This window comes from Salvia miltiorrhiza, chromosome 3 (genome assembly GCF_028751815.1).
Source record: "Salvia miltiorrhiza cultivar Shanhuang (shh) chromosome 3, IMPLAD_Smil_shh, whole genome shotgun sequence".
Classification (NCBI taxonomy): Eukaryota; Viridiplantae; Streptophyta; class Magnoliopsida; order Lamiales; family Lamiaceae; genus Salvia; species Salvia miltiorrhiza.
The window spans coordinates 30305030-30320378 of NC_080389.1; the positions used below are offsets into that span (position 1 = coordinate 30305030).

A 15349-nucleotide genomic window follows, 5' to 3' on the forward strand; every position below is an offset into this window, starting at 1 on the left:
CCTGCACATTTAGAAAACATATGCAGGGCTGAGTACAAAAGCACTCAGTGAACACATGCCAAACATCTCATTCTTAAAAAGCTATAAATATTGTCATTGCCATTTCATATGCATAATACAAGGAATTTGTAGAAAGGCCCTGTATTAGCTAAACTCATTTTCATTTCCTCAAAGTTGTCTGCGCAGACTTTTCTCATCAGGTAAGTATCATATCTGTTATAACATCAAGTACTGAGAGGGAGGCCTCCCTCTGCAGCACTGTGATCGGCCAACCCGCTCGATGACTCACGACCACCTCAGTGTACACAAATCCTTACTAGTATCTACACTAGCATAGGACCGAATTCTTCATCTCAAGCAGATAGATAACATACCAAAACATCAAAAATTTGGCAATGCAATAACTTCAATATAACATCCTTCATATAATAATTCCCTTCATTTCATTTCATAAAGAACCATTCATCATTTGATCATTTTCATAAAATCGAAACTTAACAATTATATCGTGTCATTCATTTCATTTCGTATAAGAGGCCTGCATGCAGGGGATCTCTATATACATGTTTAAGAAAGCCCACCTCGTTGTGTCTCTGTATCAATGAGTAACGTCACTCTCTCCCTCAAGTCGTTACTTCCCAAATGGACCTTCATCGTTATGAAGAATCAATGAGAAGTTATTAAAGAAAACTCGATTAATAATCTAATCTCTTTTATGAAACATTAGTATCTCTAATGTTCATCTCTCTTTTGACCTCAAATCCTAATTTCACTAAGAAATTATAATGATTATTTGATGATATATCAAAGTATTCACTAAAAATTTCGGCATGACCTATTCATACATAACGTCAGCCACGAGATTTCAACGCGTGAATCTCACTACGTGAACTCGTCTCTCAACTCAAAACTTAACATCTTGACATCTCTTCAACGCAAACCAACAATTCAAAATCATCAAAACTCTTTATCAGTAAACTATCATTTATACTCGAAACCAATTGTTCGAGTGTCAGATACCAACATTTATGTGCGTTAATCATAACTCTCACACTCACTCCAATTAGACACATAATCAATATCAAACTCAAATAATAAATTATATCTTAACAATTTAACATGCTCATAATTCTCGATTAAATCTCAGACTTTGTAATTAAATACTAAATTCCAACTTTAATTAATTAACATGCTTCTCTAATTTATTTCTCATACTTAGACATTTTATATGCATTTCTCATGCAATTCAAAAAGCTCAATAACTTACTAATCATGCTCATCTCATAAATACTCAAATAATTCATATAGTCTTACTAACATAGCATTAACTCATATGCAGTACTAGTTCACTTACATGACTTCACATACTCCACATATCTCAACTTAATAAATCATCGAATAATTAGAAAATTTGTATTTAATGGAAATAAATTCCCAAAATTTAAATACAAATATTTTTAATTATTCTAAACACATTGGCATGCTCAAATTAACTCAATTAAAATCGAGCATCGCTCGTCTCTAGCGTTATGACTCGCGGCCTTCATCAAATTTGAACCTCGGTGTTCAAATAAATCTAAGTAAATTATACGTGCAATATTTAATAAATATAAACACATATATAAACTCAAATCATTCAAATAAAAATCAAATATTCACATCCGGGCATCAAACCATTCGGTCCTCATGCTTCTCGTTTCTAACATTTCTCGAAAATTCCCAAATTAATCTAGCATGCTCATGCGATATTGTAGAACACATATACGCAATAATATTCATCATGCAACGTCCCAAACTTCACGAATTTAAATAATCATACTCTAAAAATTTATACAATCTTCGTGCTTGGAAAAATACGAATTTAATATATATCGATCCTAGCATGCCCCTAAGCACAAATATCAAGTCAAAACGATCAAATAAAAATCGAAAGACGAGCTAACGGACGAAAAACGGGGCTGCCCTCATGAGTTTCATAGCTAGGGTTCGAACCGTTCTTAACTTCTTCATTAAACATGCTCAACTATTACCCAAGAACAACATATTAAAAACTCACGATGATCCGACGTCGTTTCAAAATAAAGTCGAGAATCGACGTTTTTCGACGTCGACGAAAATCGAAAAGAAAACCATCAAAACATAGGTAGAGATCTTACCTACTTAGATATGTGTTCGAAACGATGATCGGGGCTCGTCTTCTCGCTCAAAACGGAGCTTGAAAGCTCCAACCCAAGCAAAAATGAAAATGGCGTGAAGTGTGTGTGTTTTAGGTGTTGTGTGTGTGAGATAAAAGTGTGAGTGGAGTGTTTGGCTGATACAGCCGTAAGTTAGTGAGGGGAAATGGGTTTGGGCGGTTGGGGGGTGGTTAGGGGTAGGGTAGGTTAGATATTTAGTCGTTAAATATCTCGTTTCGTCTCGTTTTAACGACTAACTACCCGTACTCTTCGTTACTCGCCCTCTCAACCTCTACTCACTTTCATTACACTCGTAATTCTATATAAATATAGAAAATACAAGCTCGTTCTCGAAATTCTGATAAACGAGATCTACACGTTTATCGAGAAATCCCGATTCACTATTCACTCATCGTCCAAAAATAAAAACTTTCATTATTGGACTCGTATCGAAAAACTAAGAATATTTCTCGACGACGTGCACGTAAGATTTTGAAAGTCGACAAAAAGACGAAATAGCAGTATTTTACTATTCATCGTCAAAAAGTCAAAATTTTCAAAAACGTCTTAACGGACTCAGATTTCACTTCCGAGTTCATCGTTCTCATTCAAATAATTATCTCGAATTATTCAAATACTCAAACTCAAATACGGATATAAAATCCCACATCATTCTCACATCAACAAAAGAACATCTCAACATCTTAAAAATAACAAGAAAACTTCATATAACTCCTCATCTCTTTACAAAGTAAATCAAAGAAGGGATCTAAACCTTAATTACTCAAACTCAAGCAATTAAACACGTCATCAAAAGCCCGGGTATTACATTTTGCCCAAAGCTGAACTGCTTGTTTGTGATCAGGGCATCGTGGCTTTTCTTCATTCTTTATTTGTAGAGCACTGCATTGTCGTATGCTTCTCTTCTGATTTCCTCAAGCTCTTGGATCTCTAGCCTCCTTGCTTGCCCTGCCTTGTTCCAGTCGTAGTTCACCTTATTGACTGCCCAAAATGCCTTGTGCTCCAATTCTACCGGTAGATGACATCTCTTGCCATACACCATTCTATATGGTGACATTCCAAATGGAATCTTGTATGCGGTACGATATGCCCATAAGGCATCTTCCAGCTTTAAACTCTAGTCCTTCCCTGTTGGGCCAACGGTCTTTCGCAGGACTGTTTTGATAACGCGATTTGATAGTTCTGTCTGACCATTGGCTTGTGGGTGGTAGGCTGTTGAGACCCGATGTTGAACGCCATATTTTTTGAACAGGTTTTCGACCGAGAAGTTGCAAAAATGGGATCCTTGGTCGCTGATGATTGCTCTGGGCACACCAAACCTGCAAAAAATATTAGTTTTCAAAAAACTCACTACTATACCTTTGAGTCATTCGTCGGAGACGCCTTTGCCTCCACCCATTTGGAGACATAATCCACCAAAAGCAGGATGTATAAGTTTCCTCTCGAACTGGGGAGGGGTCCCATGAAATCAATTTCCCATATGTCGAATATCTCCACGGGCATGATAGGGATCATGGGCATTTCATGCCTCCTGGTTATGTTCCCTTCTCTTTGGCATTGTGGACAGTTCTTGCAAATATTGTAACTATCCTTGAAAATTGTTGGCCAGTAGAATCCACATTCCAAAACTTTGGCTGCAATCCTCTTGTGCCCAAAATGTCCTCCACACTCCTTTGAGTGACAAAACTCTAGAATGCTTCTTTGTTCTTCTTGTGGGATGCACCTTCGTAACATTTGGTCTCCGCATTGCTTCCATAGATATGGTTCGTCCCAAATGTACTCCCTACTCTCCTTGGCCAATTTATTCTTCTGGGCATAAGTGTACCCGGAGGGCACATATCCAGAGCATAAGTAGTTGCACAAGTCAGCATACCAAGGGTCTTCTTTTCTTTCTTGGGCATGGAACAACTGCTCATCAGGGAACATTTCTTTGATTGGTTCCCCTTCTTCTTTTCTCACAATCCTGCTCAGATGATCGGCCACTTGATTCTGTGCTCCAGCCTTGTCCTTAATCTCAACATCGAATTCTTGCAAAAGTAGAACCCATCGGATCAATCTGGGCTTTGACTCCTTTTTGGCCAAAAGGTACTTCAGGGCCGCATGATCAGTGTAGACTGTGGTCTTTCCTCCAAGCAAGTAGGATCTGAATTTCTCAAAGGCGAACACTACTGCCAACATCTCCTTCTCTGTTGTGGAGTAATTGACTTGAGCGCCATTCAGGATTTTTGAGGCATAGTAGATGACATGACTTTCCTTTCCCCGCTTTTGTCCAAGAACTGCCCCTATGGCATATCCACTGGCGTCACACATCACCTCAATAGGCATCCCCCAGTCTGGAGGTTGTATTATGGGTGTGGAGATCAGATTGTTCTTCAAGATCTGGAAAGCCTCCTTGGAGTCTTCATCAAAATTTCATTCGACTTCACTTTGGAGCAGCCTTGTCATGGATTGAGCGATTTTTGCAAAATCCTTGACGAACCTTCTGTAGAAGCCAGCATGCCCAAGAAATCCTCGCAACTGCTTGATGTTTGTTGGGTAGGGCAACTTTGCTATAATTTCAATCTTGGCTTTGTCCACTTCTATTCCTCTGCCTGAGATCAGATGCCCGAGCACAATCCCTTCTTTGACCATAAAGTGGCACTTTTCATAGTTCAAAATCGAACTCTTGTCAACGCACCTTTTCAGTACCTTTTTCCAAATTAGCAAGGCATAAGTCGAAGGTTTGCCCATAGACAGTGAAGTCATCCATAAACACCTCGATGCAGTTCTCGAGAAGATCCGAGAAAATGCTCATCATGCACCTTTGAAATGTTTCAGGGGCGTTGCATAGCCCAAACGGCATCCTTTGATAGGCAAAAGTGCCGAAAGGGCAGGTGAATGTGGTTTTGCCTTGATCCTCTTCTGCAACCCAAATCTGCAAATATCCCGAGTATCCATCCAGAAAACAAAAATATTAATTCCCCGCAAGTCTTTCGAGCATCTCATCGATGAAAGGCAAAGGGAAGTGATCCTTCCTTGTCTTCTGATTGAGCTTGCGGTAGTCGATACACACTCTCCAGCCGGTTTGCAACCTTGTAGCAATCAATTCCCGGAACTCATTCTCTACTACTTGTATGCCAGACTTCTTGGGCACAAAGTGCACAGGGCTTACCCATCTACTATCGGAAACTGGGTATATTATGCCCAAATCCAATAGTTTGAGCATCTCCTTCATCTCTACTTCCTTCATGGCTGGATTTAGCTTCCTCTGGGGGGTCTCGGACTGGAATTGCATCTTCTTCTAGCAATATGTGGTGCATACACACGGTAGGGCTTATGCCCTTAATATCGGCAAGGGTCCATCCAATAGCTTCCTTGTACTTACCCAGGGTATTCTTGACCTTGTTTTCATCTTCGGGTGACAACTCTGAGTTGATGATTACGGGCAAAGTGTCATTATCGCCCAAAAATATGTACTTGAGATGTTTGGGCAGAGATTTCAGTTCGAGTTTGGGAGCTCTATGGATTGAGGGCACCAATCGATCTTCCTCCTTCAAGGTAGGGATGTTTAGAGTTTCCGTGTGGTTGACTCCTTCGCTCCAAGCATTTAGCATCTTCATCGCCTCCCGCAGTGGTTCCTCCTGAATGTCTTCCTCGGTGATGCCATTCAGGATTATCACGTCAAAAGGTTCCCTGATGTTGTTCTGGGTAAAACCTCCTCAACAACTCTATCGATTATGTCAACACTTTTTACCATCTCTGTGTCAGCTGGATGCTTCATGGCGTTATATATGTCGAATGTCACTGTCTCTCCTTCGAACTGACATGTCAGTTTGCCCGTATCACAATCGATGCGTGTCCTGGCAGTCTTTAGAAATGGTCTCCCCAAAAGCATAATTGGGTCGCGTGCTTTTGACTTCCCCATGTCAAGGATGTAGAAGTCCGCTGGAAAAATGAGTTCACCCACTTTGACCAAAACGTCTTCCAGTATTCCCTCTGGGTATACGTTTGACCTGTCTGCCAGTTGAATCACCACTCGGGTAGGCTTCAGTGGTCCTATCTCCAGATCCTGATACATGGATAAAGGCATAACGTTGATGGATGCCCCTAGGTCAAGCATTACCTTCTCCACCTTCATGGTTCCTATTACACAAGGGATGTAGAACATTCCTGGATCCCCACACTTTATGGGCATATCTCTTTGTAAGACTGCGGATACTGACTCGCCCACCTGAAACTTGGCATCATCAGTATATTTGACTTTCCGAGTGCAGAGTTCCTTGAGAAATTTCGCACATCTGGGCATAGAGCGTAGTGCGACCAAAAGGGGCATATTGACTTCCACCTTTTTGAAGATTTTCACCAATTTGGTTAGTTCCTCTTTTTCCTGTTCTTTGGCCATTCTGCCTGGGAAGGGGATTATGGGCTCAACCTGGCTCAATTTCTCTTTGCATTTCCCTGTTGCGTTCTTCTTGGTTTCTCTTTCTTGAGTAAGTTCTTCCTCATCTGCCGATCCCATTCCAACTTCCTCACTAACCTCTGGTTCCTCTTGATTTTTCTTTGCAACAACCTCGGGTAATTCTTTGCCACCCCTAAGTGTCATAGCATTTACTTTCTTCACCTCCACTTGGGAAGGAAGTTCCCCTTGTTTGCTTTCAAGTCGAGCTACCGCTTGGGCAAGATGTGACAATTGGGCATTCACATTCTGCATCCCTCCTCTTGTCTCCATTATGAATTTTTCAGTCTCTTGCTGGAATTTCACCGGTTGTTGCGCCATTTGGTGCACAAGTTCTGACAAGGAGGACCCTCTTGCCTGTTGAGGTTGTTGCGAATATTGTGGTGGATTGCTCGTTTGCCCTTGGTTCGGTCCCAAAAAGTTATTATTGCCGTACCTGAGGTTTTCGTGTTGTCTCCACCCTTGATTGTTGTATTGCTGCCTGTAAGGTTCGAAGGATTTTTTATGCTGACCCTCATTATTTCCTCCTGGCTGTTGCCCAATGGCATTAAGTTCTTCATCTTCGAACAATTGTGGGCATTCATCAGTTGCATGTGAATTTGCAATGCAAAGTTGGCATGTCTTCACAGGTTTTCGGATGTTGGGGGTCCCTTGGTTGGATGTTCCTTGGTTCGTCATGAATTTCTCAAACATGTTGCATAGCTTATCCAATTTATCGTCTTGGGCAGAAGGGTTTGGTGTCGGAGCAGTTCTGACTATTGTTCCTTCCTCATCCCTTGATTCCTCGGCCATATCGGCTATGAGTTTGAAAGCCTTCGCTGCAGACTTGTTTAGGATTGATCCTCCACAGGCGGCGTGCAACCATTACTTGTCTTGCCTTCGAAGTCCTCCCATGAAATACCGAATAAGGTCATGATCCGGTATTTGATGTTGCGGGCATTTGGCCAACATTTGTTTGAACCTCCCCCAATACTCGTAGAGGATTTCTCCCAATCCCATCTTGATGTTTCTTATCCGGGTCCTTAAAATAAATTTCGTCCCGAAATTTGTACCTCCTGTAAATGTTTCGGGCACTTCTCTCACATCATATCCTCAAGCTCTCTTTCCACTTGTTTCTAACTATCATATCTCCATTGGACCTTATCCAATGCAATCGACTTATTACTCAATTGCCAAATTTTATGATTTAGCATCATCTGAGGTCTCTCTTCATAACTCAAGTTTGGTTCTAAGATCATTTCTTCTTAGTAAACCACATGGTTTGGGTCGAAAATTATATCCTCTCAGTTGTGACACGTGAAACACGTTATGCACATTTCCAAAGCTAGGTGGCAAAGCCAACTTGTACGCTATTGGACCTATCTTTTGCAATATCTCGTAAGGACTTATAACTCTGGGTCTAAGCTATCCTTTAACTCCAAATCTATTCATCCCCTTGAGGGTGAAACCTTCAAGAAAACTTTGTCTCCTATCTCGAAACTTTGTCTCACATCTTATAGGCAAACTCAATTAGTGACAACACATTCTCCCGATGTACTCCTCTATCGAGGATAGTAGTTCTTATCATATCTTCTATCGTCTGCTATGCTAAAATTCATCCTTGTACCCAACTCTTTCTGTAACTCATCTTTTTTTTTTTTTTGGATCTCCCTCTGAGGTGATCTACACCGGTACTCAATGCAATCTTATAATCTCACGAACGTACAATTGTGCTAACTTATCTGGTCCATACGCGATTAGGATCGGTATAAAATGTGCAGATTTTGTTAGTCGATCTACAATCACCCAAATTGCTGTATTTCTTCTTTGACTTTTCGGTAAAGCTATCACAAAATCCATCGCTATGTGATCCCATTTCCACTCGGGAATCTCCAACAGTTTTAACTTCCCATAGGGTCGTTGGTGTAATGTTTTCACTTGTTGACAAGCTAAGCATCGTTCTACTAACGAAGCTATGTCTCGTTTCATTCCGTCCCACAAAATCTCTTTTTCACAACCCGATACATCTTTGTGCCTCCTAGGTGGGCGGTGTAAGGCATGTCATGAGTCTCACTCATGATCGTACTCTTAAGTTCATCATCGCGGGGAATGCATATTCTCCCCTCAAATAAAATAGCATTATCTGATGCTTTTTGGTAACTCTTGAGATCTCCTGCTCTTATCATTTCTCGTAACTTGTTCATTGTCTCATCTTTCCTTGTGCTTCAATCACCATTTTCCTCAAACTAGGCATCGTCGCAACAATACTCGCTATCGTCCCTGGTGGTTTTATCGTCTCTATCCTCATCTTGTCAAAGTCCTTTATAAGCTCATCCTCTCTCGTGAGAAGACATCCTAACTTTGACGAGACCTTTCGGCTCAATGCATCGGCTTCTACATTGGCCTTGCCAGGGTGATAATTAATGTCGCAGTCAACATCCTTTACTAATTCGAGCCATCTCATTTGCCTCATGTTAATATCCTTATGCTCGAAAAAGTATTTCAAACTTTTGTGGTTCATGAAAATCTCACATCTAACTCCGTAGAGATGATGTCTCCAAATTTTCAGGGCATGCACAACGACTGCAAGCTCTAAATCATGCGTTGGATAATTTATCTCGTGGGGTCTAAGTTGTCGTGATGCATAGACTGTAACTCTTCCTTCTTGCATCAAAACACATCCTAGTCCATTCTTTGCCGCATCTGTGTAGATGGTATACTCTTTATTCATTTCCGGGACTATCGGCATTGGTGCTGTAGTCAATTTCCATTAAGCTCTTAAAAACTCTCTTCACACTCCTCTTTCCAATTGTACTTAGCTTCTTTTCTACGTAATTATGTCATCGGTCTTGCTATCGTGGAAAATCCTTTAATAAACCTCTGATAGTATCCTGCTAAGCCTAAAAAGCTGCAAATCTCGTTGGGCGTAGTTGGTGATCTCCACTCATGTACAACTTGTACCTTGGCGGGGTCAACTTTAATTTCCTTCAGATGATATAACATGTCCTAGAAAAGTTACTTCGTGTAATCAAAACTCGCTCTTTCCAATTTGGCAAAAAAACTTCTCAACTCTTAGCGTTTCCAACATCGTCCACAAATGTTGTTGGTGCACTTGCTCATTCTTCGAATAGATGAGAATATCATCTATGAAAACTAGGACAAATCTATCCAGTTATTGATGGAACACTCGATTCATGTGATCCATGAAAACTATTGGTGCCTTCGTCAAACCGAATGGCATAACTATGAACTCATAGTGCTCATACCTCATTTGAAAACTGTCTTAGGTATATCCTTATGTCAAAATTTGAACTGGTGGTAAATCTGATCTCAAGTCAACTTTCAAGAAAAAGCTCGCTCCTCGTAATTGATCAAACAAGTCATCTATCCTCGGTAAAGGATATTTGTTCTTGAGTGTCAATTTATTCAGCTCTTGATAATCTATGCACATTCTCAACGTGCCATCCTTATTTTTGACAAAAAGGACTGGTGCTCCCCACGGGGATACACTAGGTCTGATAAAACCTAACTCGAGCAGTTCTTGTAGCCGAATCTTCAGCTGTTGTGGCTCCTTAGGCGCCATTCTGTAGGGTGCCTTCGACACTGGTGCTGATCCAGGTTCTAGGTCGATAGTGAACTCCAACTGTCTTGTTGGTGGCAATCCTGGTAAGACCTCGGGAAATACATCTCTATATTCCCTTACCACTGCTACATCCTTAAAGTTTTTTTTTTTTTTTTGATTCTCCTTCATCATTCAAGTAAACTAGGTAAGCTTGTGCTCCTTTCTTCTTTACCAATTTCGACGCCTGGAGTGCCGAAATGATTGGAACTCTCTTCTTTCTATCAATGCCGTGAAAACATGTATGTTCCTTCCCAGGTGGTTGGAAAGTTATCTGTCTCTTCTTACAATCAATCGGGGCAAAGTTCTCTGCTAACCATTCCATCCTTATAATAATGTCTACGTTCCACATAGGCATTAAGTGCAAGGTTCTTGCTTTCATCTTTAGTGATCCTAACTCAACCTCTAAGTTAGATATCATGTGAGAAACTGTAGTAGCTCTTCCTACAGGAGTGATTACTCTCAACTCGGGACTAGCTTGTTTTGGTTCGAGTTTGAAGGTAACATGCTTCAACCAATTAAAGAATGCGAGGCTCATGTATTAAACAGGATTCTAACTGGTGCATCCAATAACTTGCCCATACTACCTTAAAGTCCTGCCTTAAACCGGCACATAAAACTCAGACATCTCTTCATCAGTATCCATCTTCTGATGAGCAAATCGTGATAGCTCACAGAATTCTCGGTTATACTCTACAATCGATTTCTTTCCTTGCATCACACTTCGATAATCAGCCTCTCGCTGCTTACTGTACTCCTCAGTACATACTTCTCAAGAGTAGTCTTCAATTGTTCTCAAGTATAGTCTACCAGTTGCTCAGGTGTTAAAGTCCTCTGACGTGCCTCTCACTAGTCTTATACATCAAAAGAATCTAATAGGATAACTCAAAAGTTGTAAGGGTCCAACCCTAGAACGACATCAAAACAAATTGTTCAAGAGACTCAAATGAATGACCAGAGGGTAGAATGGAGTAACTACCAGGTCGAACAAAAATGACCTAGAGTAAGAACCCATCTGGCATTTCAACCGAAAGTTGAAACACGTGGGTTTATAAACCCAAAACACGTCTACTGAGATTTGGATCATGCGGACTGGCCAGGTCCAACATAATCACTCCCCAGTCACACGGGATATACTATCCCGAACTTGGAAATTCTGTGTCTTCTAAACCCTCAACATATTATACATAACAAAACTTAAGTTCGCACCAGCAAGCTAAAAGCTTAATGTTTAGCCCTATTCTGTGATGATTTTACGGGTCTTTTTGTTGTGCACTCGAGCATGCTTCGTGTCTTTTTGATCTATCCTTCACTTGATCGATGTTATTTTGGTGGTATTACTGTTGTGTGCAGGAATCGGGAGCAGCCACGCGTTTTGGCATCGTTGGAGCAGTTTCGGAGGCAGAGCTCACGGCCGCCGCCGTCCCACGGCCGCCGCCGTCCACGGCGGCCGCCGCCGAGACGGCGGCCGCGGCCCCACGGCGCGGGCTGTGCCATGTTTGGAGAGGATCTGCGAAGCACCCTCACGGCGGCGCCGTCCCACGGCGCCGCCGTCCCACGGCGCCGCCGTCCCACGGCGCCGCCGCCCCTGTGCAATTCCGGCAGTTACGAAAATTGCTATAAAATCCGATTTTGAGGGTTTCATTGACATCTTCCGACCCCAGCAGCCTCCACCTGCGATTTTATGCTTTTTCCCTTAGTTTAGTTAGATAGAAACATTCTAGATACTTGTGGATTCCGCTAGATCGTTGTTTCCATTGAATCGATTGTAAATTCTTCATTTTGATTAGTTAATCTTTACAAGCTTTCTCGTTATTGCATTGCCTAGATAATCGAGCACTTAGATAATGATATTTGATTTATGCTTTTGATGTTTTCATCGCCTAGATAATTAGTGTTTATGATTGTTGATTTACTATTGCTTTCTAGATTGCTAGTTAAAACCCTAGGTTTTTGGCTTTCCTGCGTTCTTAATCCGCTTCCCATCTTTCGCCTAGATAGATTTATATGCTTTCTGTTGATTCTGCACTAGATAATTTTACAAGCTTAATTAAATTACGCCTAGATTTAAAGAGAGAGAGAGTGCCAGACCCAATTATCCGATTAGAATGTTTAGGTTTCCTTTATGTTTCTTGTGAGTAGCACAGTTAAAGCCCTGCTAAGCCTTCCTTGAGAGACGACTTGAGTCACCTTACCGCCCTAGGACGACCTCGTATAAATTCGAGTCCATCCGCTAGGTGTTTTTGGATGAGTCAAATTTTGGCGCCGTTGCCGGGGAAGGCTTTAGGCATTTGACTGTGTTGCATTGTTTTCCGTGTTTATTTTTGTTTATTTCTTTTGACTTGGTTATTTTCTCCCTCCGGTGCGTTTGATTTGGTTTGCTAGTGTTGTGTATGCAAGGTCGCCGCAGCTTGAAAAGAAAGCTAGTACCTTACTTTGACAACATTCACCGACCTCGTGAGGTCCTTTTAAGCCTGGAGGAGGAGTCCGAGTCCAGTTCGAGAAGTCTTGTGGAATCACTGTCTCGAGAAGGAGACCGTGAAGAGATAATCGCTTCCAACCCCATCCTGGAAGCCGTTGAGGATACACCCTCTTTGCATTCTGAAGAAGAAGAAGAAGCTCGGCCCAATCCTGACCAAGAAGCAATGGCAGAGCAGAATGTCCAGTACATGGGAGATTTTTCCTGGCCAGTTATTGGGACCACTAACACGTCAGCGATAGTGCTTCCCACTGCGGTCCGGAATTACAATCTGAAGCCCAACGATTCAAACCTGCTGCCGCTCTTTCATGGAATGCCGAGCGAGGACGCCTTACAGTTCATCCGCGACTTCTGCACTCAAGTGCAGACCTTCCCACTATTGGAGCTCACCGAGGATCAGTTGAGGCTCAAGTGCTTGCCTTATGCACTCAAGGACCGGGCGAGAACGTGGTTATTGTCCCTGCCGCCGAACTCCATCACTACATGGGGAGAGGCGTGCGAGAAGTTCATGCTCAAGTACTACCCCAACCATAAGACACAGGAGATTAGGAGCCAGATAATGAACTTCCTGCAAGGAGCTGACGAGCCTCTCCACGAGGCTTGGGAGAGATTCCAAGAGCTCCTCCGCTAGTGCCCGCAGCACCAGTTAGCACCCGTCATGTTGATGCAGTTCTTCTATGACGGATTGATTCAGACGGCACAGTTTATGGTGGACAGTACAGCAGGGGGCAACATTGCCCGGAAGACAGCTGATGAGCTCAAGGAGATCTTCGAAACACTTGCCGCGAGTTCTCAACAGAAATCAGTTAGAGGAAGGAGGGTTGAAGCCAATGCAGTAGCTCCAAACAATGAGCTTCAGAAGCAGGTAGCGGACCTGATGAGGCAAGTTCAACACCTCAGAATGAACCAGGCAGAGGCCCCACCAGTTCACGCGCCACCTGCAGAAGGATGTGGAATATGTGGCGATCTTGGTCATGGAACCAACGCGTGCCATCGCATGGGTGAATTCACACCTGAAGGAGAAGCAGAGGTCTATGCTGCCCAGAGCTATCCGGGACGGCCTCAATTTGAACAGAGGCCTATCTTTAATCAAGGGCAACAAAGCTCCAATTCGGGTTGGAGAGCTCAGCAGCAAAACTACAATCAAGCTTATCAGCAGCAGCAGCCCCCGCAGTATCAGCAGTATCAACAGTTCCCTATGCAACAAGGGAATTTTCAGCAGCAGCAGCAATACCAGAATGCCCCCCAACAGTTTCAGAAGCAAGCTCAACCGCAGAAGCCGTCTCTCGAGGACACCATGCAGTCCTTCATGGAGATGACCAAACAGAACATGGAGTCTCAGAGTGCTACCATCAAGCGCCTCGAGACTACAGTTGGGCAGCTAACTGGAGCATTGAATCAGCTGCAGCAAGGACAGCCAACAGGGAAGTTCACAAACCAGGATCAACAGCCGCATCAAGCTCATGCCGTCGAGGTAGTCAAGGACGAGGCCCCAATAACCATGGGGAGATGGAGAAGCAAAACTGTGCAGGCAATCAAGGCTACCCAATGCCCCAGTGAGCCACGGCCACCCGTCACTGTTGCACGAGACCAACCACCACCCAAGCAAGGAGATCCAGGTAGCTTTATTTTTGATATTAGCTTAGGTGGGGTTGAAAAGGTGTTTGGGATGCTTGATTTGGGCGCGGCAGTCAACTTGATGCCGTTTGATATTTTTGAGAAATTGGGTAATAAAAGGCTGAAATGCACGAATATGAAGATAGAGCTAGCTGACGGCTCTATTAGTAGCCCACGGGGCCTGGTTGAGGATGTTGAGGTTGTTGTGAGGGGAATTAGAGTTTTGGCTGATTTTGTCGTCCTAGATTTGGGAAAAGGGATTAGAAGCGAGAATGGGCATCTCGTGCTACTTGGCCGACCCTTTATGGCTACCACCCATACTCGCATCGATGTGGGTACGGGGACTGTAAGTATGGTAGGGGCAGGTAGAGCGGTAACATTTTCTGTTTTTGATAAAAAACCTGCTACCCCCCACCCCCTTAATTCAAATATGCTCGTATGTTGAAACATTTGACGCCTTGGATGAGGATTGTATTGTGCAGGAATTCCTTAATAAGTTGCAGGAGGAGGACGAGATTGTGGAGGAACTCCTTGCTAACTTGCAGGATGAGGCTGACATTGAGCAGGAATTTCGGGATAAGCTGCAAGAGGAAGATGATATAGAGCAAGGATTTCTGTGTGCTTTGCTATTGGAAGAGAAGTTGGATGAGGTTGGGTTACTCAATCTCGTTGGAGGCGTGGATAGAGGGCCATCCCAGGATATGAGCATGGAGGACTCTTTTGGAGGACCCGCAGCTGCAATTCAAGAAGATGTGTTTATAAGGGCGCTAAGGCAGCTGGAGCTTCAATCGGATTTTGGTTAAGGGGTTCTCTTAGTCGGGCTGGCGACTTAAAAACTAGCACAGCATGGGAGGCAACCCATGTTTTCTTACTTTTCCTTGTTTCGTTTTTCTTTCGTTTTGTTTATGTTGTGTTTTGTTGTTTCTTGTTTCTGTTGTTTGGTGCAGGTTGTTGCGTTGGAGACTGCTTGTTCTATGGATGAGAGAGAGGCAGACATCGTGGGACATTACAGACTCACCACGGGA

At 42.8% G+C, this 15349-nt stretch overlaps 1 protein-coding gene across 1 annotated transcript; it reads right to left on the minus strand.

Annotated features, from left to right (window-relative positions):
• Positions 1-5850: 5850 nt before the first annotated feature.
• On the minus strand, positions 5851-7422 carry LOC131018640 (uncharacterized). The gene has a single exon (XM_057947355.1). It carries the CDS (start codon positions 7420-7422, stop codon positions 5851-5853), a length of 1572 nt encoding a protein of 523 aa, XP_057803338.1.
• Positions 7423-15349: the final 7927 nt, after the last annotated feature.

What these genes read in the sequence shown, in the direction of transcription:
- LOC131018640 (XM_057947355.1), bottom strand. Translation starts at nt 7,422, where the DNA reads ATGGCCGAGGAATCAAGGGATGAGGAAGGAACAATAGTCAGAACTGCT.